We start from the raw sequence: 24,532 nt of genomic DNA, 5'->3' as shown, positions 1-24,532 counted from the left end.
TTATTAATTAATTATTAATTATTATTAGTAAAACATCGAGTTGCACTATGCAGTGACATTGAACAAGGATTATAAAATGACTTTGAGGGCGACCTGTTAAAAAGGCTTGCAATGACGAAGTCTTTGGTCATTTAGTTTCCATAAAGTTCAGATCAATATGAGTTAGGCAGAGGCACTTTAGTTATCAATGGAGTCATATTTAAGTTCTTTGTTAAGTTAATGTCAAGTGTACAAGAAATTATGAAATAAACAAATACATAGGACGTCTTCGTCTGTTCTACTGACCATCCTCCACAGGTAACAGTTTTGTTTAGCATCAGGAGGAACTTGCATACATCTTTGGCATTGTCGGTGAAATTTTGGTGCCATCGGTGGTTAAAATATATATATATATATATATATATATATATATATATATATAATTAATTCAATTAAGTCTAATTAAGACATTCAATCTCAATCCGAAGAAGTCTCTTCAAATTCATAGTCCGAATACGATGCACCTTCTTCAGACAATAACTCCGAAATCAATCTACAAAATAATTGTATTAATCATTTTTGTAATATTCAGAAAAAATATTTAAATATTTGAAATACTGACTTCAAAATTTTTATGTGAACATCATTTTCATTTCTCCAGTCGACAAATTTTATTTGTGTAACTTTGCATAGCAGAAGATTGTCCAGATGTTGCTTCAATTGTAAAATGAGGTTTGCCAAAAAACTTCTACAGCGAAACTTGAATCCATTAACGCTTATGAATTCTACATTGTCCTGAATCCCTGCAAAAATGTTGTCTCCGAAAAAAACTAAAGCTAATGGCGATACCATAGTGGTGTCATACAAAAAGATGCTAGATGTTTTCATTTTTTTGTGATAAACAAAAAATTCTGAATCAAAGTAGGATTCTTTGGAGTTGATCGAGTTGGGGTGAAAATAAACATGCTCCTCAGATTTTTTTGTTTTGATGTATAATTTAGTAGAAATTGGTTTTCCATTGCGACTTTTTTGAGATCTAAAAATTATAATATAATGATTTTAATACGTTATATATATATAATATATATATATATATATATATATATATATATATATATTACCTTATGAAAGCAACATTTGGATATAACCCTGCAGAAATGATGGACTTCACCACATTTTGATTTGTCGACTGAACGTTACTAACTGGATCTCCAATGTCACTAGAGTATAAAAGTTTTTTTTCATACAACTGATCGCCAAATTGTTTCGTCATATTTTGAAGAAGTCGTAATGTGGAAGCACTTAGAAAGTTTTCCCGGCAATAACTCGTTTCTTCTTCATTTTTTTGCGCTTCTTCGAAACCAGATAGGGCTTCGGCCAGCATCAAATGGTCGCTTCTGGTATTTTTCGCTAGTCTTCGTTTACTGCGGTCTACGTCTCTCTCACGATCCAGAGGATAAACAAAAGCGTCTTTAAAAGCTAAACTGGCAGCTATAGAAAATATAGGCCGCACGCAGCTGAACAACGAGGCCATCAGAATCATTTTTCCCACTTGGGGATCCATTGGCAATTGTGCCAATTGATATCCTAGTAAAGTCAAATTTTCTTCCGAGTCTAGAGCATTTAATCTGTAATTACAAAAAACAAGTAACTTACTAACATAAAACAGCCAATATACTTCTATGGTAAGAAAATCATTACAACTGATGAATTTTTTAACTTCCCGTAGGGTAAGTTATTGTAATGGGCCGAAAATCGGAATTGAAAATTTTTACATTTCTCGACGTTTTGAAGGTTTCTGAACATTTTGGCATACCTCAGAAAAAATGGATGTGTGTGTGTGTGTGTGTGTGTGTGTGTGTGTATGTGTGGATACAAATTTCCAGTCACGTTTTAGGGCGCACGGATCAACCGATTTGAATGGTTCAAAAAACATCCGATTCCTATTGAAAGGGAAAAGAGCTGATTAGTTTGTGGCAAAGGCAGGTCCAGCCGTTTCGGAGATACGGAGCAAAGAGTGCAGAAAATAGAAATCGTATTTTTGAGAGAACGGAGTATCCGATTTGAATGATCTAAAAAACATTCAATTAGTAATGATTGGGAGAAGTGTTTATTAGTTTTTGGCAAAGGCAGGCCCAGCCATTTTGAAGATACGGAGCTAAATATGTAAAAAATGGCCGTTTTTGAGAGAACGAAGCGTCCGATTTAAATGATTCAAAGAACTTTCTGCTTTACAAAATAATCGATTTTGGAAAAAAAAAATTATCCCATTTTTTTTTTTTTTTTTTTTTTTTAGTTTTTTGTATATCGAAAATATTTATTTTTAATTCTGACTATAGTTCTAATATACTTTACAAATAATTTCAACTCTGCAATTCAGTTTATATAATATTTATAAATATTAGACAATGTTACAATATTTATAATAATCTATTTGAAAACATTCAGTAATCCTCGAACATTTCGTTACGGTACCAGCAATTTGCCTCAAGGCACGATGCCACCCACCCCACTAGTTTATATTTCTATTTTACCATTATTGGTTGGGGTACAAATGTATGTATATATAATATAATTAGGATGGGGTCCTAGGTAATATACATAATTAGGATTGCCGTGCCCGATGTCGTTGTGGACCGATGTATTTTCAATGGAAAATATAGATCATAATATGTTTTCAATTGAAAAATAGTCTATCTCGGTACTGCGGTGTGAAATAGAAATAGGAAATTTCTCACACTACTTAAATTTCTCACTCTCTAAATCGAGTTCGAGTTTAACTAAGCTCACTAACCTGCCTTACGGCAGTACTACTCATTATTATTATTATATATAATTATTTTTACCTTTGTAGAAATTCAATAGAAAATTGTACAACTTTCTCATCGGGTGGATCTAGTACTTTCGTCAAAAACTCTGATATGTTTCCAAGCTGCAAGAGCTTAATTTTCAAAATTACTTCCTCGATTCTCATTCGTAACATTTCCGGCATCTGAAATTCTTTCAGCAAAGTCATCCTCGGTCTACAAAAAAATAAGGTGTAAGCGGCATTTTGCTTTAAGAACTTAGTCAAAAAGAATTTAGATTCAGCTATTTCAAAAATAAAATTTTCGCTTCCGAAAGAAATAGTAATCAATGCGATTTCTTTTAAGCGCACTTGTAATATCTATAATTGTATGAATAAATTAATTTGTTTACCACATTTCATTTCATTAGGCTTGCTACGAATATTATATTCGGCAAAATGCCGATTACCGAATATTCGGCAATTATTCGGCTGGTTTATAGCGCCTAAACTCGTTCGTATTGAAGTAATTACTATTACTAACGTACTACATGTATGTCAATTTTTAGGCTTGCAACTACTATTCGGTAACTCTTTCTTATTTGGAAAATTTGACGCTATTTATTCTATTCGGCTGAATACCGAATACTTAAATAACATATGTACTAGAGAAAAAAATCAAAAAGCGATACTGTACATATATATTAATGTATTTCTAATTATTTCTTTCATAAACATTTATTGTTCTCTTTGATTAATGATTAGTAATGATTCTTAACAAATAACATAAACATATAACAATAACGTGTCCTTTGAATATTGAAGAAAGAGTTCTTCACGTGTTCGTTTACAATCTCAAATCAATAAAATTTAAATTAGTATATATACAAAATATAATACCGAATTCATTTCATATTATGTAAACCTTTGAATTTAACTATTCGGTATTCGGCCGAATATCAAAAAGAGTGCCGAATATACCGAATACCGAATACCGAATACCGAACAGTAACCGAATATTCGATGCAAGCCTACATTTCATCCATTTCGGGTTCTAAAGATGTATTCTATTTAGGTGTGAACGACAGGTCAACTGCAATCAACAGATCAGTAGCTTCTGATTACAGTAGAACTCCAATTTTCCGAATTAATGGGGACCGGGACCGATTCGGATAATCAAATATTCGGATAATCAAATATTCGGAGTTTTTTTTTTAAATTGCCATTGGAGAGAAAAAAAGTTACGTTTTGATATTGCACTATTTTTTTATTGAATTAAATGAAAGAAACATGACATTTTCACATGTTTTAAATATAAATAAAATGTACTTATGTACAAGTTTAGAAATAAAAATAATTGTTTTGTAAACATCTCCGTCAAACCAAAACAAACAATGTGCCTACACTTTGCTGGTGGAAGAATAATAGCGCACTTAGACTTTTTTTGGACAATTTTTTTCTGAAAGTGATTCGGATAATCGGCGATTCGGATAGTCAGAGTTCGGATAATTGGAGTTCGGATGATTGGAGTTCGGATAATTGGAGTTCTATTGTAGAATCGATCAAGCGCGCGGTGAAATTTTGAAATTTGATGAATGAAACGCTTACGTAAGCCTATAATATTTATTTAGTATGTTATTTTAGACTACGAAATTCATCGTAACCTTAAATTTTTTCAACATTTATTTACGAAGATTTTTTTACTAAAAACTAATCAACGCGATTCCCAACTAATATCTTTCGAACAGTTTTTTGTTCAGGAAGTAATTTACTACAACTTCAATATTTTATTACTATTTACCTATACCTACCTACTGAACAAATGATAACATTTTCCTTCCCTAGTCCTACCAGCTCGACCTTTCCGTTGTTTCATATTAGCAACACTTATCCATTCATCCTTAAGGCTGTCTAAATTCAAATCAGCGTCAAACGATTTTATTTTGGATTTGCCACAATTTATTACATATCTAATATCCTCGATTGTGACGCTGGTTTCTGCTATATTTGTCGATACAATTATTTTTCTCACACCTTCTGGAGGACTTTCGAAGATTTTCTTTTGATTTGCAGTCGATAATTTGGAATGCAAAGGATAAATCTGGACAGATTTATTATATTTATCAGATTCACTCAGCAAAGATTTGTGTAACTTGGAGATAGTGTCGAGTCCTACAGAATAATTATTAATTAATAATAGGTACAGTAGAACTCCAATTATCCAAATTAATGGGGACTGGGACCCATTCGGATAATCAAATATTCGGATAATCGGAGTTTTTTTTTTAAATTGCCATTGGAGAGAAAAAAAGTTACGTTTTGATATTGCACTATTTTTTTATTGAATTAAATGAAAGAAACATGACATTTTCACATGTTTTAAATATAAATAAAATGTACTTATGTACAAGTTTAGAAATAAAAACCATTGTTTTGTAAACATCTCCGTCAAATCAAAACAAACAATGTGCCTACACTGGCTTTGCTGGTGGAAGAATAATAGCGCACTTAGACTTTTTTTGGACATATTTTTTTCTGAAAGTGATTCGGATAATCGGCGATTCGGATAGTCGGAGTTCGGATAATTGGAGTTCGGATAATTGGAGTTCTACTGTATTTGAATATTAAATATATTTTTTCATACCCGGTAGAAATATCAAAATAGCTCCATCGGGCTGTGTATCACAAATATGCCATATCAGTTTTGAAATTAGTTCCAAATTGATATCTTCTGAGAGGGGATTAAGTAAAGCTTGTATAACTTTTTTACTAAATTTGTTCTTATTTTTTTGTATATATGAGGACATTTCTTTGTATATCTGATCATTATAAGCCTTTCCTATTTCTCTTGCATTGTGACCTGAGTTCAAGTATAATATTATGTAATACATATAGACAAATAGTCAAAATAAAAACAATATATAATTAACTACATATTTATTATATATGTACACTTTTTCGACACTGTTTGTATGTTTTTATTCAGTAAAGAAATTCTAATAAATATTGTAGAAAGTTAAAATTAAAAATAACTGGATTAAATATTTTTCTAGTAGAATTACTATAGATTACTAGAAGTTACACAGAAATAAAAATATGAATACAAACTAGGAAAAAGACACAACACACAAATTGAAAAGAAATTGTACAATTGAAACCGACACCAATAAAATGAAATAAATAATAAACTAAATGTTAAATAATAAAATATAGGCCATATGATTTAAAGAATCGTAATATAAATCACGCCATTTAGAAACGAGGGGTAGTTTATTAAAAATAAAATACAAAAAATATTAACAAATGGTTGAAATTATATTATGAAATATTACATGCAATGATCTATATTTTTTGTTTTTTATTACTTTTTGGATTCTTTGTTCGAAGCTCTACAATATATATATATATATATATATATATATATATATATATATATATATATACATATAACAAATGTATTCTGAGTGGTAAGATATTTATTTAGAAATATGAACAAATTGCACTCTTTTTTGCACCAATTTATTAAATACTTACTGGTTGTGCTCACCAGTAAGTAAAATTAATATTATTTAATAAATAACTGCAAAAGAGTGCCGTTTGTTCATATTTCTAAATTGATATATATATATATATATATATATATACATATATATACATATTAGGGTGGTCCTTAATGACATTTTCTAATTTCCTTGCTCCCAAGGACTCAAATGGTTTCAAATTGATAAAAAACAATTCTCTGAAAGTTTTAGCTCTTAATATTGTCTTTTAGATAGTGCGCAATTCAATCAAAGTTTTGTATGGAATGAAATGATATGCAGCCCATTCCTCGAATTATGAAATGGTTAGAAGAAAAATTATTCTTTATTGACTATGTGTTTCGATACCTCGGGGCAAGTTTATGCAAATTGCTGTAAGGCAAAGTGCAATATACAACTAGTTGTTTATTTCTATTGAAGATCATGTTCTTAGCTGATGATATTTTTATAAAAAACTTTTTGGTTTTTATTTATATACAATATATACAAATCTAAGATTCAAGATCCATTGTATCTGTACCTGTAGCAGTTTTAAAACTGTAAAAGTTCAATTCTTCTAACACGTCCTCCAAATAAAATTCCTCAACATCATAACAAAAACCTGGTATTGTAATAATATGGCATTTATCAAAATAATTTGAGAAGATTTCTGCATTCAATGTAGCACTCATTAATATCACTTTTAAATCTTTTCGATGAGGAATAATGTTCTCTTTTAAAACTGTTAATAGCAGATCGCAATTAACATCCCTCTCATGTATTTCGTCGATGATGAGGTGTGAATATTCCTGCAGTACAGGACTGCTTTCTAAGGTTTGTAGAAGTATTCCAGTGGTGCAAAATAATATACTACCAGATTTTCTGGGCATAACTCTGAAGTAGAATATAAAAGTTAGTCTTAGCAAATGTCATACAATATAAGTACATAATAATTATTCAAGATTAAAAATATTGAACTAACTTTTCAAGTCGAATCTGGTATCCTACGCTTACACCACAATTTTCATTTCTTTCGGATGCCACTCTTTCTGCAACAGAAATTGCACTGATTCTTCTGGGCTGAGTGCAAGCAATTTTACATACACTGCCATTTCCAGACATTAAAGCATCATCTAATAAAAATTGGGCTACCTGAAAAATATTCATTATAACTTGTTATATTGTAGAAGAATATTCATTATCTTTACCTGTGTTGTTTTCCCACATCCAGTTTCACCGCTTATTAATGTAACTTGATTGTCTTGAATATGTTTTAATATTTGGTCCTTCATCTGGAACGCAGGCAAAGCCTTGCGAGACTTTTGCATTGTTTTATAAGTCATATTGTCATGTTTATTTATAAACTCTGATTGCAGTTCCTGATTCAGAGCATCATCTTGTGTAATTTTATTTTTGTTCGCCCTTTCTAATCGTTCTTCAAATGATTCATTAGAAGCTAATTGTTTAAAGTAATAGGGCATACAATGCTCAGATAAATATGAAAATTTTTTTATATCAGGTGTATTGAGCAACGAGCTTATTTTATCAACTTTTCTTTGGCTGATTCTTATTACAGGTATCTTAAATTAAAAATAGAATTATTATGAATGCGTGCACACACATAGATATATATATATATACATACACAAACACATATGCATATATATATATATATATACATACACAAACACATATGCATATATATATATATATATATATATATATATATGAGTAAGTTCTTCAAGGGCATACATCAAATAAAAGGCAAAGATTTAGAAATTAATCTTTAATTTTTCCAAACGTTTCGACATAGTATTTTATGTCATCATCAGTGGATATAAATATGGTCTTACATCAGTAGCTAGCGCAAGGCACATAATTTTGCACTATCATATATACACTAACTTGTTTTTTTTTTTATTATTTTGTTGAACAGAGCATAGCAAAATATTTGTGAAATATATAATATATTTTGCAAAGCTCTGTGCAAAATATATTATATATTTCACAAATATTTTGCTATGCTCTGTTCAACAAAATAATAAAAAAACAAGTTAGTGTATATATGATAGTGCAAAATTATGTGCCTTGCGCTAGCTACTGATGTAAGACCATATTTATATCCACTGATGATGACATAAAATACTATGTCGAAACGTTTGGAAAAATTAAAGATTAACTTCTAAATCTTTGCCTTTTATTTGATGTATGCCCTTGAAGAACTTACTCATATTTCTCAACATCAAAACTAACTTCTTTAACATATATATATATATATATATATATATATATATATATATATATATATATAAGAGTGAACCGAGGGTAAAGAGAGGTTAGGTGCATTAGCAAAAGATAGTCTGTATAAATTATATTTACTAACTAGAAATTTTGATGTTCTACACACTAACAATAATTAAGTAATTCTTTTTACTACTCTATAAATATTCTAAAAAAACTGTACAAGGTAAAACAACAAATAAACAGAATTAACAAAAAATTGCAGTGGGTAAACTATCTATATAATTTGCTAACTTCTACATCCACAATTTTGCATATATGGCTAAATAATGTTTGCTGCTACATATATATATATATATATATATATATATATATATATAATATCTTTTCCTTAACTACCTTTTTCATATTTTCTTGTTGCTGTTCCTTCTTTATACGATCACGGTACCACGAAATATTATCTCCTGCACGTACATCTGCAGGAGGTCCACCCCTATTCTTCTGAAACCGTTTACGGAAGTGGTATGATGGACCATCATTCCCTCTTCCCAAATTGAAGTTATAGCTCGCAGGGGAATATTTTGTAGGACGCTTGTTTTTACTTGTTTCAGTATTTTTGTTAATTTCATCATCATCGGAACTATTATTAGGTGGATAATTAACAGGTGTCCGAAAACCTCTTCTAGAACCCCTGTGACCTCCTCTGCTCATTGCCTGCATTAGTAATATAATATTAATATAAAGGTTATAGATCCATTGAGAAATAGCAAGACTAAATGCAGGACTATTAAGAACAGCGAATAACAATATTATTAATAAATATATGCTATTTATACTTACTTTTGCTTTCATAGCTATTTATATATATATATATATATATATATATATATATATATATATATATTTAATTTGTATATCATAACCTCTCAGAAATAGCTTAAAGTTTACTTATGTCATGTTTATTTATCTATAATACTTGTCAAACCTCTCTTCAAAAGAAAAAATATATATTTAAGCTTTTGTTTGTGTTCATATATTGATTGTTATTAATAATTGCCAATCATATCAATTAGATATAAAGAAGATATTTTAATTGCACTGAGAACCTGATTTTTCAAACAGAATATGATTAATTCAAATTACGCGCCTAAAATGCGATGTGTAATACAAACATAAAGAAATGCATATTGTATATAATTCAAATTAGACTAGTGGTGTGCTTGGCATCGTGCCTTAAGACAAATTGCTGTAACCATAGATTACCGTGATTAAAAATCTTGGTACGAAACCCAAAAAAAAAATACAAAAAATGTGTACACATTGATAAAATCTCTAATTTGATGTACATATGTCCAATAAACATTTTTAACCGCCAAATGGCATTTTTTGAACTTATTTTTATTGAGAGTCCATAACAGCTGGACCTGCCTTCCCAAAAATCCAGTTGTTTATCTTGTCAATACAAGTAAAATGTTTTTTGAATTATTAAAATCGGATGCTCCGTTCTCTCAAAAACTCGATTTCTTTTTCTTTCCGTTTCTCTCTGCTGCCTCTCCAAAACGACTAGCATGCCTCTGTCGTTTCTCCAAAACGACTAGCATGCCTCTGCCAAAACTAACACATCTCCCTATCAATAGGAATCGAATGTTTTTTTAATTATTCAAATCGGTTGATCGGTGTTCTTGAAATCGTCGACGAAAATTTGTATCCGCACACACACACACATACACACATAGAGAGAGGTGCTAATTGACCTGCGTTCTATGGAAAAAGAAAGGGCAAATGGTTAAATCAAGTTAAGAATAATAACATTCTAGATCCTCCCCCCACGAAGTAATGCCCCCAGACTGGTGACTTAGATAGACAAAAAAAACACACACATTTTATACACCATTTTTGTAAGGTATGCCAAAATGTTCAGAAACCTCTGAAACGTCAAGATATATAAACATTTTCATTTTCGATTTTTTGCGATTACTATAACTTTGTCATAGTATATTTTTGTGTGTGAGTTTGCCCCCAAAAGGAGAGAGATGACAAATTTTAGAAAAATTAAAAATATTTATATATATATATATATATATATATATTATAAGCAGAACTGAGAAATGTACTGAACATATTTCGATAGTTCGTTATGAATATTTTAGATTCTCATGTTGTCTAAGGCTGCTTTATATAGTTTATATACTAAAAATTCAAAACATACTGTTATGCTTATAAGCGATACATACTGTTGTTTTTTAACCTATATATTGCGATACTGATTGGTATATTTCACTCGATGATTCAACTAAAGTAAACGTAAAGGTGCGTCCTCACCTAACGAACAAGCACGAACGAACACGACGAACAACATACGCAGACTGAATTATCGCCAAGCGAAAGCATAACTACTTGCATATTTTTCGTCGTGTTGGTTCGTGCTTGTTCGTTAAGGCGTGCCTCACCTAACGAACGAGCACTTTTTTAAATACAACCACGAAAGATACGTTCGCTATTTTCCGTCTTAATAACAAATTGGAATTTTGTTTAGATTTTTAACATACGCAGACTGAATTATCGCCAAGCGAAAGCATAACTACTTGCATATTTTTCGTCGTGTGGTTCGTGCTTGTTCGTTAAGGCGTGCCTCACCTAACGAACGAGCACTTTTTTTAAATACAACCACGAAATACGTTTCGCTATTTTCCGTCTTAATAACAAATTGGAATTTGTTTAGATTTTTGTTTATAAGCGTAGCGCAGGAATGCGTGATCGAGCACAAACAGTATATAAACAATTTCCTTCATATAGATTCGAAAACTTGAATTGTTTGATTTATTTAATATCTTTAAATAACATAGATAAAAATATGTCGATAGATGCATGAACATAATTCCAGTCATTCGAATCAATCTGAATTGAATTATTTGATTCGAATCAACTCACATTAAGACGAGAATATTGACTGTCATACAATGTATGTATGTATGTGTACAATGTCATGTATGTATGAACATACATTTTAATAAGCATAAAAATAATATAAATATAACCAGTTGTAAGTAGCATTTTGCCTTAAGGCAAGTTGCATGAACTTCCCGATACTTATCCACCATCCAATCATCTAAATCAATAAAAATTTATATTCAAATACATATTTAGATAAAATAATCAATTATTTATTTAAAAAATAGCAATTTACTTAAATTCCACTAAAAAATATCAATACGATTTTCAATTGATGTCTTTCGAACATACTTAAATCCATTATGCTTATTTATCTATGCTTATATCATTTGTAATTTTATAATTTAAATTAATTTGTTTATAATATAAATTCATCCATTTTGGGTTCTTAAAATGAAATTTATTTGAGTATGGTCGTTAACTTCAATCTGTAGCTACTTGTGAAACGTAAATATGATTTAGAATCGCTTATGATTTTTTATAATTCAACCGTTTATCGCAGACCTATAATATTTTAGTATAATATTTCAAACTGTGAAATCTTTCGTTATACTAAGTTTCATCAGAATCGTAAAAAAAATCGATATTTAATTACGAAAAAATGGCCGATTTTTACCAAAAACTAACCAACGCAATTCTAAACTTACATCTTTGAAACAGTTTTTGATTAAAGTTTAAAAGCGATTCAAGATTGTGGCTTAAATTGTGCACAAAAAAATTGACACTTTTTTCAAATCTAAGTTATAATTAATAAAATAATAATAAATAACTAAATAACTAAAAAAATAATAATAATCTGAATCAAAGTAATAATTGTAAAACATGAAATTCAATGTAGAAATGTAGTAGCTTACCTCAAAAATATTTCAACACAATATAAAATATATATACACACTTACGTTTTAAACTAACTTGCTATTTTGTTGAATAAATGTCAATAACTAACCCGGTATTACTTTACACAATTTATTTAACAACTCCAAAATATCAGACAGCAATCGCTCACACCAGCTCACACAATGCTCTGAATATACTCATTACTATATTCTTTTCATATTGTCGAGGCTCCTCCTTCCAATATATCTTTTATATTCAACACCTAACTCTGATTGGTCAGAGACGTCAGAGACATATTTTACCTTGCCAGGGTCGGACACTATCACTATTGCATATCCATAGAGCTCACACGTCAGGATGGACACTGTCAACCGTTATATTCAAATATGAATATTAAATATCACAATATATAAGGGGGTATTAAATCACCGTGAAAAAGGCAATCAATTTATATTATTGTTAAGTGTGGATGTCAACTGTAATCAGTAGCTACTTGCGAAACATCAAAAAACGTACATATGCTTCGGCACAGATTCTGATTAGAATCTGAATAATTTTTGCAATATATTTTTGTAGCAGTTATATTATATTTGCAACCTTTATTTTGACGAGTACATTGGTTAAACTCAATTTTAATTACATACATCTACTAAATTAATACATCGTTTTTTTGTCTTAACTATTTTGTCCATTCGGCTTGTCCCAGATGATTCGAATCAGTTTTTTTCTGATTCGAATCATTTGAATCTCGCTAGTCAACACTGTTTATTCTTGTCGACCTCTATCTGTCAGCTGATTAAACATGGCAGCTGTCAAACAAGTGTCAAATTGTCCATTGTTGACCTAAGAATATTGCGTATTAAATTCGTCAATTTTTTACCATTTTACGTGCTGCTTGGCACATTCAATTATATAAAACTTTTAATAGAATTTAATAACTGATAATAAACTTGACAAAGATACAAAGTGGGAATTATTCTCTAATTAATATACGTTAAGTGCAATGGGAGTTTGAGTCGAATACCAATGGCAGAAAAACCAGGGCCGTTATCGGCCCAACAAGCCCCTTTAGTTAAAATAGGCCACTATACTCTAGGCCAAACTTTAGGTGTAGGCACATTTGGTAAAGTTAAAGCTGGCGAACACCAATTGACAAAACATAAAGTGGCTGTGAAAATATTGAATCGTCAAAAAATTAAAAGTTTAGATGTCGTCGGAAAAATTAGAAGGGAGATACAGAATCTTAAACTATTCAGACATCCACACATTATTAAATTATACCAGGTAATTTCTACACCTACTGATATTTTTATGATAATGGAGTATGTAAGCGGTGGTGAATTGTTTGATTATATTGTAAAACATGGGAAACTGCAAGAGCATGAAGCTAGAAGATTTTTCCAACAGATAATATCTGGTGTAGATTATTGTCATAGACATATGATAGTGCATCGGGACTTAAAACCCGAAAATTTATTACTGGACCACAACATGCATGTTAAAATAGCTGATTTTGGTTTATCCAACATGATGATGGACGGTGAATTTTTAAGAACCAGTTGTGGATCTCCCAATTATGCTGCTCCAGAAGTTATTTCAGGAAAATTATATGCAGGACCTGAAGTTGATATTTGGTCCTGCGGTGTTATATTATATGCTTTATTATGTGGAACATTACCTTTTGATGACGAACATGTTCCGACACTGTTTAGAAAAATTAAATCAGGAATTTTTCCAATACCTGAATATTTGCACAAGCCTGTTGTGAGCCTTCTGTGTCAAATGTTGCAAGTAGATCCTATGAAAAGAGCGGCAATTGATGATGTTAAGAATCATGAGTGGTTCCAAAAGGATTTGCCTGCTTATCTATTTCCTTCTCCTGTGGAGCAGGATAGCAGTGTTATTGATACTATTGCAATTGCTGAGGTAATTAATAACAATTATACTGATCTTAATTAAATTTTTAACTTTGCGAAGGAGAACTTTGCTTTTGCAAAAAAATCCGATTTGCTAAAGCCCAGTGCACACGACGCCAATATTTCTTGTAACAGGATTTCTGTTAAGTTTCCTGGTAATGTGAGCAAGAACTTTGCGCCAGATTTTCATTATTTTATGATTACTAATAATTTTGAATTTGAAGCATTTTGAAATTGATTATTATAAATATATACTGTGAATTTCCCAATTCATATTTTATAGGCCTAAAATGCACTAATGCTTATAAGTGTACAAATAGAGCATTGTATATTTGAAATTTTTCCGGTAATTTAAATATTTTAAACTTATTGAACTGCATTTCCCTATGACTAATTATTTTTCACATCGCTCTATATAAACAATAGCTATTCACAAAATAAAAACTGAACGCTTCTAAAGTCGAAGTACATGAATCAAGTACACATTGATATTTACGTGACAAAATACAGCTTTTCTATTGGTCACTGAAAGTATCGGCCACAAAACAGTTCATTAATCGACGAATAGAACATCATAAAATACGGCACGAATTTTCGAAGACAGGAGTTGTTGGGAAATCAGTTTCCGACGACATACTGCCGTTGTGAATAGAGAGCTTAAACGTGAAATCTGGTTGGCAAGATCGTAAAATATGTCGGGGAAGATCGTAAATTATGATTTATCACATCGTTGCTAAGTAACAAAATCTGGCGTCGAGTGCACCGGACTTAATTTTATGTTTTCTCGACGTATCGAGCCTTTCTGTGTCGAATGAGACCGAATTTGGAAAAAGTATAATGAGCGTGTGTGTGTATGTGAGAGAGAAAGCCGATTTTTGACCTTTCATTGACGATTAAGTCGACTATTCTCACATATCGAAAAGTCAATGTAACTTGCCTTAAAGGCAAAATGCCACTTACAGCTACTTCATTCATTTATTTGATATTAAATTATAAAATTGCTTATAGGTATGTGAAAAATTCGGTGTTAAAGAATCTGAGGTCCACAGTGCATTACTCAGCGGGGACCCTCATGATCAATTAGCTATAGCATACCACTTAGTAATAGACAACAAAAGAATAGCCGATGAAGCTGCTAAAGCTGAACTGAAAGATTTTTATGTCGCTGGCTCTCCACCACCTGTAAGTTATAGCCCTAATGAGAAGGCAGACCACAAAAATGATTCAGCAACTGAAAATTCCACAACTGGAAAACCTCATCCTGAAAGAATTGCTCCACTGCGTGAGCGTATACCAAATTTCCAGGGAAATGCCGCTAAAGGACCCCCTGTAAAACGTGCGAAATGGCATTTGGGTATTAGATCTCAATCTAAGCCATCTGATATTATGCTTGAGGTATACAGAGCAATGAAAGCATTGGACTATGAATGGAAAGTCATTAATCCATATCATGTTAGAGTAAGGGACAAGACTAAGTTGAGTGATAAATATGTTAAAATGTCTCTACAATTATACCAAGTCGATCATAAGAGTTATCTTCTGGATTTCAAGTCTTTGAGTACTGAAGAGATGGAAACCGGTGATGAAATTTTAGACAGTGCTGGCACTACTGGAATGCAGAGTCAAATGTCCACAATTTCTGGACATCATACAATGGAGTTTTTTGAAATGTGCGCGGCACTTATTATAAAATTGGCCCATTAAGGAATTCAGATTTATTCACTTATAATTGGAGGAATTCAAAATACAATGGTACCCCGACAGTCGAGTTTAATTTGTTTCGTAACCACTCTTGGATATCGAATTGCCTCAAATCTTGAAGCAACATTTTTCATATAACTACATTAAAATGCCATTAATACTGTGGAGTTTGTTAAGTTTCTTAGACATTTAAAATAAGTTTACTTGTCATTTATTTAATTATTGTTTGAGAGTTAGACATGTTTTGTTGAACAAACTCTGTTTTGGATTCATTTATATTCACAAACTTTTGGAGCTTAGAAAGCTGCTTGTAAATTATTGTAAATTACTGTAGGCCTTAGCTGCAGTTATATCCTTTAAAAACTCCTGTTTAAACACAATACTTGTGTTACTTCACACTTTAATTGAAGAGACATGGTTTTTTTTAACCCATGATCATGAATATAAATAATACTTAATTTTTATTTAATAAAAAGCAAAACACGCGAACTTAACATATAATTAATAAATATCTGCACAATCACAATTAATGTTAAAATATCAAACATTAAAACAATTCTCGATTAATTTGCATGTTATTAAACAATTAATATTAAAATATAATTAAATTACTAACTATGAAATAATTTACTATCATAAAACAGACAAAATATTTCTATGTTAGGAAAATCTTTGTCACAATTGACGAAATTTTTCATATTTTCATTTTACCATTAACATTTTCCAAGAAAACTCTGACTCGCTCGAAGCTTGTATCTCAAATTTTGCTCATTGGTTTAAGCAAACAAGCCGCTTCTTTGGCGGCTCGTATCTCGAAACACTCGTACGTGAGTCGCTCGTAAGTCAGGGTACCACCGTATTGTGGACTGAACACATTTTATCTTAACCATAGCTATGTATAATATAGATTTTAAAGTTTAAAATGAAAAATATAATTGTATTTACCTTCTTGTGTGCCTCAGTCCGGTTTATTTGAACCATAAGTCCTTCTAGAATAGCTTTGCTTTATTATGATAGTAATAAATGCCATAAAAGATTTTATAAATATTATGTTATAAATTATTGTTAAATATAAAAAGAAAAAATATATGAAGTTACTATGTAAATAATATATTTCAGTATAAATATTTCATTTATAATTTTAATTCATTCAGTTCATTCAATTTTAATTCATTCTAATTCTAATCACTTATGGGCGGCCAAATAAGAGCAACTTCACTATGTGCTGATTGTGGAATCCACATTTGATAAGCGGATAACAGATCTGAAAATAAATTAAGTTTTATTAATTTTCTCGACATTTCAAGTCATTCTGAATTGACTGAGATCAAATTTGGAAAAAGTATATGTGTGCGTAAGTCGATTTTTCGATCTTTCGTTGGACCGATTTCAAAAATTTAATACCCATTCGATGTAACTAAGAATATATTCCGTGTTTCGTAGATAACTACTGATTACCGTTGACGTCCACACTTAAATAAAATGGATATTAAAACTCAAAATAGATGAAATGAAATGTGTTAAACAAATTAATTTAATTTATACAATTATTGTAATCAGTCTGTTTGAAAGACATCAATTGGAAAACATGGTGAAGTGAAAATTTTATTTTTGAACATTTTACCTAAAAAGTTGAACCTCAATTCTTATTAATTAAATTGATTATGTAAACGGTATTGGAAAGTTCATGCAACCTTAAGGCTACTTACAAATGTTTTTATATCTATACAACAAACCCTTACATTTAGAATCAGTCTTCCAAGCTTCTAATAATTTATCTCTTGTATTTACTAATTTAGCAGCAAGTGTTTTCAATAAAGCATCAGTCCTTGGAAGCAATCTTGCCCAATTTTTAGTCATTGTATTAGGTTTTGATAATAAACTGTTTTTGTATTTCGATAACTTCTCAAAAACTACACCATCTAATAAAAAGTATGCAAACCACTTATAACTATCCAAATTATCTGGATATTCTATTTCAGACACTGGTAAAGTCCAACCAGATTTTCCAAAAGTTGCATTAACATGACAATATATTCTGCCTTTATTAGAACAATACCTAGGTTCGGGATCGTTCAATGGTTCACTGAAATTACATAATAAAGGTACGTATTTAGTTAGCCATTCTGGTTCAATAGCTGTAATACCACGAATAAATATTTTAGTACTATCTCCAAGTCTGGTTTCATATATATCTTGGTACACCACCCATTCTGGTACTTTCTTTTTGAGCACTGAACAAGAATGTATAAAAACAGGATCTTCCATTTCACAACATTTATAAGCATATTTGAATTTCCTTTTGTCTTCATTTTCCTTTAATTCATTTTCATTGATCTTACGAGCTACATGATCTCCTAGACCACTCAATAAAATTTGTCTTAAAAGTTTAGCTTGAAAATCTGATGGTGGATTCATTTTGGGATCGACAATAAATTTAATTCTGGCATGTTTAAATTTATATCATTGGTTAATTGTATTCTTAACTTGCGAATTTCCGTAATTGCTTTCGGTCTTAAACCATTTTGCGTGCAGAATTCTTCCAGTTTATTAACACTTCCTGCGTACTCAGCAGCTCCTATGGCACGAAGAAGCACCATGGGATCTCCCATGTATAAAGAATTTCCAGTACCAGCCCAAGAACGTCTTGTTGTAGCCCATTTCGATTTTTGCTGTCCTTCATTGTCCAATGTTACTTCTAGCAAGACTTCTTGAACAGATAATCCTGCTACCATGCAAATGGTGTATGGTAACAAATCATGTTGATGACTCAATGCTAACATTTTACCAAACCTCGGCGCTACTGGGAATGCTGATATGGCTTTTCCTAGAGCACTAATTTTTGCAGTATAATCACTTTCCAAACTATTTTTCGTTTTGGATTGCAAAGCACCTAAAAGTGTCAACCTAGTCTCTGCATATCTCAATTGAAGAAGATCAGGTGCAGATGGAAATGGAAAGTTAACAACTTTATCTATTCCCATGCTTTTCATTTGCAACATCAAATCATCTACAGGTTTACGTTGAATATCAGGAACAGCAAAATTTTTGAATTGGTCATTGAAGACTGCACTGGAATAAAGTCGGTAACAATGTCCAGGACCAGTACGACCAGCACGACCTGCTCTTTGATTTGCAGCAGCTTTGCTGCAGTATGTGATAACAAAGGCACTTACACCAGTGATTTTGTCATAAATTCTAGTTTTCTGTCGTCCGGCATCAACAACATATTTTATATTAGGTATTGTTAAAGATGTTTCTGCTACATTAGTTGATACTACACATAACCTGGTACCTTCAGGCGGAGGCTTGAAGACTTTAGCTTGTTTATGAGAAGGTAATAGTGAATACATTGGTAGCACCCATAAGGGCTGTGTGTTTGACAAATTTACCAAGCTCATATATTCTTCATCATCAGACAAATCATTTTTATCATCAAGTTCTTTCAAATCTGCATCTGCATCGTCACTTAGAACATCATAGTCATCTAAATTAACTTCTGGTAACTCAGTTCTTAATTTCTTATGCCTTTTCTTGGCATTGCGTATCGCTTTCTTCATACTCCATTCCACAACTTCACCATCTGAATCCAATTCAGGTTTTTCTTCATCGTTTTTGATAGTGGAATTTTTAATATTCTTATAAGGAAAAGCTTTTCTCAATTTTCTCATCAATGAATTCACTTCTAACTGTCCAGTTAAAAAAATTAAAATACCTCCTTCTGGCAAGGTTGTATGAATTTTAACAGTTTTTCTAAATGCTTCTAATAAATAGTCATCAGGTGTTTTTTTATTAAAATGAATAGACACTGGATACTGTCTTGTCTCAATATTTATCACAGGTGGTGGAATTTTGAATAAACGTGTATTCTCAGTGAAATCCTCAATTCTTAAAGTAGCAGACATAATAATTAATTTCAATGGATCATTATGTTTATTTCTATAGGGAACAATTCTAGATAACAGTCCAATTAATATATCAGTATATACACTCCTTTCATGCGCTTCATCTAAAATAATAACTGAATACTTTTTTAATGCAAAATCTGTTTGAATCTCTTTAAGAAGTACACCATCAGTCATGAATTTTATTTTTGTTTCAGGTGTAGTATTACCCTCGAAACGTATTAAATAAGATACGATTTTATTTGATAAGTTCATTTCAGTAGCAACACGTTCTGACATTGAAATGGCAGCTACTCTGCGAGGTTCTGTGATTCCAATTACTTTGTCTCTTGCGTATCCTGCTTCATATAAAAATTGGGGTACTTGCGTTGTTTTACCACTACCTAAAATGAAAAAAATAAATGTTTACTAAATTTACTTTGCCAAAAAAACGATTTAGTAATTTTATATTTTCTCGGAGTTTGAAGTCATTCTGAATCGAATGAGACAACATTTGGAAAAAGTACGAGTGCGAGCTGGTTTTCGATTTTTTGTCCTTGATAAGAAAATTGATAAGGAGAAGCGGCGATTAGGTTTGCGAAACGATTAGCAAAGCCATTTCTTTGAAATTAGCCTTGAAGTGTTTTTTTGTGACCGTTTTCCAAAAATTTTGCGATCATAAGATTATAAATTTGTGCATGGTTCACAGAAATTAATTCATAATTTTCTAAATAGATCTTTATATCTGTCTACAAAACTTCTCTACTAGTGTAAAAAATGTTGCCATTATTTTTAACTTCCCGTAGGGTAAGTTGTAGTAATCGCAAAAAAATTGAAAATGAAAATTTTTATTATATATCCTTACGTTTCAGAGGTTTCTGAACAATTCGACATACATTAGAAAAAAATGGATGGATGTATGTATGTGTGTGCGGATACAAACTTTTCGCCGACGATTTCGGGAACATGGTTCAACCGATTTCAAGTATTCAAAAAACTTTAGATTCGTATTGATAAGGAGACGTGCTGATTAGTTTTTGGCGAAGGCAGGACTAGCCGTTCCGAAGATAGGGCAAAAAGTGCCAAAAAAGGTAACTCAGTTTCTAAGAGTACGGAGCGTCCGATTTTAATAATTCAAAAGACATTTTACTTGTATTAACAAGACTGTTCAAATTTTTGAGAAAGCAGGTCCAGCGGTTATGTACTCTCAATGAAAATAAGTTAAAAAAAAAAAATGGCGGTCAGAAATGATTATTGGACATATGTCCTTCAAATTATCAGATTTTTTGTAGAGATTTCAATAATTTGTACACATTTTGTGTAAATTTTTTTGGGTTCCGTACCAAGATTTTTAGTTACGGTACGGAAAGTTCTAGCAATTTGTCTTAAGACACAATGCCATGCACCCCACTAGTAAATTAATAATATCAAACACTATGTACATGATATACATAATTGTGCCAGTATTTTCTTATAGCAGATGCTTAATTTTCACAAAATAATTTGTTTTTTTTTTTTCAAAAAACTAATATCATTTTTAATGAAATTTAACATGGCGATAGGGTTCTGGCACTAAATAGTACCACATAAATTGGTTGCATTATATAATTTAATTAAAATTTGAAATAATCAACTACAATTTTAGGACATACAAGCCTTATAGTGTTTGTGCACTATAATTAATATAATTATAAATTATGAAATATATAAATTATTAATAAGAAAGATATTAATTGGAAATTAATTAGTTATTAGTGCAAACCGGTAAGTGAAAACTTTATTTTCAAAATAAATAGTTAAAAATTTTATCTACATAGCTAAATCTCATTTGGTTCATTAAGACATTTATTACACATATTGGGATTTACTTTAAGGCAAAATGCCACTTAAATTTAGTATTGGTTCTATTTATGCAAATGTACAATTTGATTTAAAGTACCAACCTGTTTCTCCAGCTAATATGACAATATTGTTTTCATTTATACACTCCATAACCACTTGCTCTTCGCCTAAAATGGGTAATTTTAATCTAACTGCTTGTATTTCGGGGTCTCTATTAACTTCCACAAAAATTGCAGGCCGTTTTTCAACAGCTTGAGCCACTTTCACTGGCTTTGTTTTGCCTTTGTTTAAATCTTTGTTTAATTCCACATTTGTTTCCATTTCTTCATTCAAGCTATTTTTATCAACCTCATTTTCCTTTTGAGGACTTTCATTAATCATCTCATCAACGGATTCAATTTCATTGTCATCAGGTGTTGCATTTTCATCACTTTTTGTAGTAATATCATCATTTTCTGGATCAGTTATTTCACTTTCGGAGCTTTCATCATCATTATCAGAGTTAACAATATCATTATGACTGAACTCTAATTTCTGTTGTTTATCAGCTACGTTATTCAACAAATACTTCTTTTTCTACTACCTAAAAATATATATAAATACAGTTTTCTGAGAAATCGCCACACACTTATTAAAATAATTGTTTTCTTCACCTGCTACACTTGAGAATTTAACATTTTTTCATCGGAGACTTGTATTTTTGCTGGTTTTGATTCAATGTTTTTTTTAAAATTCTTCAAGCCTTTTGTTTGAACAAGGGCAATTGGGGTCAATTGAGCTAGCTCACTTTCGGGTACTTGAACGCTAGCCAAAGCTTCTAACAGGGCGCTTCTCTGTTAACATCAATAATATTAAAAAATATTGAACAATGATTATTTATTTAACATCCATAGAAATTACATACTACTATATTGTATATATAAGGTTGCTAGGAAAGTCACTTCATTTTTTTACCACCAGAATTTAACTATATTTTTCTGAACCTAACATCACACTTAAGCCCTATAATTATTATATGATTTGAAAACTTATATTTTAAGTCTTGTGTGTAAAAAATTCTAATTGATTACATGCAGTAGTTTTTGGATGGTGCCACTTTAAATACGGAAAGCATTATCGCCCTAGCGTCCGCGATTTGCCTCTAAAAAGTCTTGAAAATGATGAGGTTTTGAAGTGAATTGTCACTAGGAATTTCAAATGGAATGTAAGGAACACAATACACGCAATTGTCCATGAAACAAAAAAAAAAGAACCTGCTCAAAACAGATGCAAAGCTGAAATTTGCCAGAAAAAGGTGATGCAGTATGTTTGGTAAGATTTTAAAGAAGTTGTTCATTTTTCAGCTTTTCCAGGATAACATAACGATCAATTCGAATGCCTTATGTCATCAGCTGTATAAACTAAATGATATACTTCAATAGAAAAGGTCAGAATTAACCCACAAGCAAAGTATAGTCCTGCATCAAGACGACCCAAGACCTCACAAAAGTTTGGTCAATCGCCAGAAGCTTTTGAAGCTGGAATGGGACCCAAAGACACATTCATTATATTCTCCAGACCTGCCATCATCGGACCATTATTTATTCAGGTCACTAAAAAAATTTTTTGGTGGTAAAATCTTTACCTCAAATCAGCCTGTCAAAAAGCACTTTGATCAGTTTCTTGCCAATAACAACCAAAACATTTATGATTTCGGAATTATGCTAATACCAGAAATATGACAAAAAATGTTCGATCAAAACTGCCAATACATAATTTATTAAAGTAATTGATTATTGTACGAAAATTACGTGCAAAAATGTGTATAAAAAAGGAAGTTACTTTCCGAACAACAATATTATATTATATAGCATTTGTTGTCATACATACATTTTCTTTCTTTTTCTTCTTGTCAACAATTTTCTCCAATCGTTTCTTTGTGTTTTGGATAAAAGTTTCTTCGTATGTTCATTTTATTTTTTAATTTCGTTTCACGTTTCTTGGAAGGTATCACTAATTCATTACTTTGGTCATAATTGTTATACTACTCGCTTTTTTCTAACTCAACTTGTATCTATAAACATAAAATAGAATGAATAATAAAGTTATTAACAAGATACTAATATATTTTGTTTATAAAAACACCTTTCGAGTAGCAGTATTATCAATTTTGTCTCAACCACTTGACGTGCTTTCCAATTATAGCCTTTTTTCACCATTTTGTTTTAATTTGTTTTTAACACAACTTTATTTATTTTATTTACATTTATATTATTTTACATCTCTTAAAAACATTTAACTATTATTTTCAACATAACCTGACATATACAACGTGTTTACAAATGTCAAAGATGTTTCTTTTACGGAGTGAAGTTTGTATCGGTTACCACCACAAAATTGTTAACGGCATTTGTAAATTTAAAAAATTAGATTTTTGAGAAATTTTAAATTTTTGAAAAAAAAAATGCTTTTTTTAGTTTGAAATTATTTGGAAAGTTTGAACTTTTTTCAAAGCAATCGCACTGCTTTAGCTGCATGCAGACGCAACATCGAAGCGCGTAAGCGCCGCGTCGCCGTCTAACGGACAGACGATGTTACAAAACCCATAGAAATGTAAACAAAATTGATACACATTATTAAAATCTTCATAAAATATCTGATAATTTGATGTGCATATGTCTATTGATCATTTTTGACCTCAAAATGGTATTTTTTACTTTTTTTACTAGATCTTCGAAACTGCTAGATGTGCCTTTCCAAAAATTAATCAGTTCTTCACCTTGTCAATACAAGTGAAATGTTTTTAAAATCATTCAAATCGGACGCTCCGTTTTCTTAAAAACTGAATTACCGTTTTTGGTTCTTTTTGTCATGTATCTTCGGAACGGCTAGACCTAC

The 24,532-nt window shown here is 30.9% G+C and overlaps 3 protein-coding genes across 3 annotated transcripts; 1 reads left to right on the top strand and 2 right to left on the bottom strand.

The window, feature by feature from the left end:
- Positions 1-456: 456 nt before the first annotated feature.
- On the bottom strand, positions 457-9,375 carry LOC113378662 (ATP-dependent RNA helicase DHX36-like). The gene is made up of 10 exons (XM_026619218.1): positions 9,364-9,375; positions 8,923-9,237; positions 7,491-7,862; positions 7,265-7,434; positions 6,824-7,176; positions 5,409-5,624; positions 4,576-4,936; positions 2,826-3,002; positions 1,101-1,607; positions 457-532 (listed from the first exon to the last, which is right to left on the bottom strand). Exons 1-10 carry the CDS (start codon positions 9,373-9,375, stop codon positions 457-459), a joined length of 2,559 nt encoding a protein of 852 aa, XP_026475003.1.
- A 3,767-nt stretch (positions 9,376-13,142) lies between these two features.
- Positions 13,143-16,418, top strand: LOC113378401 (5'-AMP-activated protein kinase catalytic subunit alpha-2-like). The gene is made up of 2 exons (XM_026618930.1): positions 13,143-14,238; positions 15,237-16,418. The coding sequence occupies exons 1-2, from the start codon at positions 13,339-13,341 to the stop codon at positions 15,930-15,932; spliced, it is 1,596 nt and encodes a 531-aa protein (XP_026474715.1). The 5' UTR covers positions 13,143-13,338; the 3' UTR covers positions 15,933-16,418.
- Positions 16,419-17,077: 659 nt separating this feature from the next.
- On the bottom strand, positions 17,078-23,853 carry LOC113378651 (probable ATP-dependent RNA helicase kurz). Its single transcript, XM_026619213.1, is given in 9 exon segments — positions 17,078-17,193; positions 17,672-18,364; positions 18,367-20,217; positions 21,757-22,220; positions 22,313-22,488; positions 23,525-23,572; positions 23,574-23,708; positions 23,780-23,808; positions 23,811-23,853. Coding segments are annotated over 9 exon segments (3,522 nt in total). The 3' UTR covers positions 17,078-17,110.
- Between the last annotated feature and the right edge of the window lie 679 nt (positions 23,854-24,532).

This window comes from Ctenocephalides felis, unplaced genomic scaffold (assembly GCF_003426905.1).
Source record: "Ctenocephalides felis isolate EL2017-DRISC unplaced genomic scaffold, ASM342690v1 CF-g0.4_SCAFFOLD_01886, whole genome shotgun sequence".
In the NCBI taxonomy this organism is placed as follows: domain Eukaryota; kingdom Metazoa; phylum Arthropoda; class Insecta; order Siphonaptera; family Pulicidae; genus Ctenocephalides; species Ctenocephalides felis.
This window is presented reverse-complemented; position numbering and strand designations above follow the sequence as displayed.

Bases quoted from the DNA above. Each gene is read 5' to 3' on its own strand.
- LOC113378662 (XM_026619218.1), bottom strand. The intron at 7,863-8,922 runs GTAGTTAAGGAA...TTTTAATTTAAG, and splicing joins AACAAGAAAATATGAAAAAG to ATACCTGTAATAAGAATCAG. The intron at 7,177-7,264 runs GTTAGTTCAATA...ATTCTACTTCAG, and splicing joins TACCAGATTCGACTTGAAAA to AGTTATGCCCAGAAAATCTG.
- LOC113378401 (XM_026618930.1), top strand. From the start codon at position 13,339: ATGGCAGAAAAACCAGGGCCGTTATCGGCCCAACAAGCCCCTTTAGTT. The intron at 14,239-15,236 runs GTAATTAATAAC...AATTGCTTATAG, and splicing joins ATACTATTGCAATTGCTGAG to GTATGTGAAAAATTCGGTGT.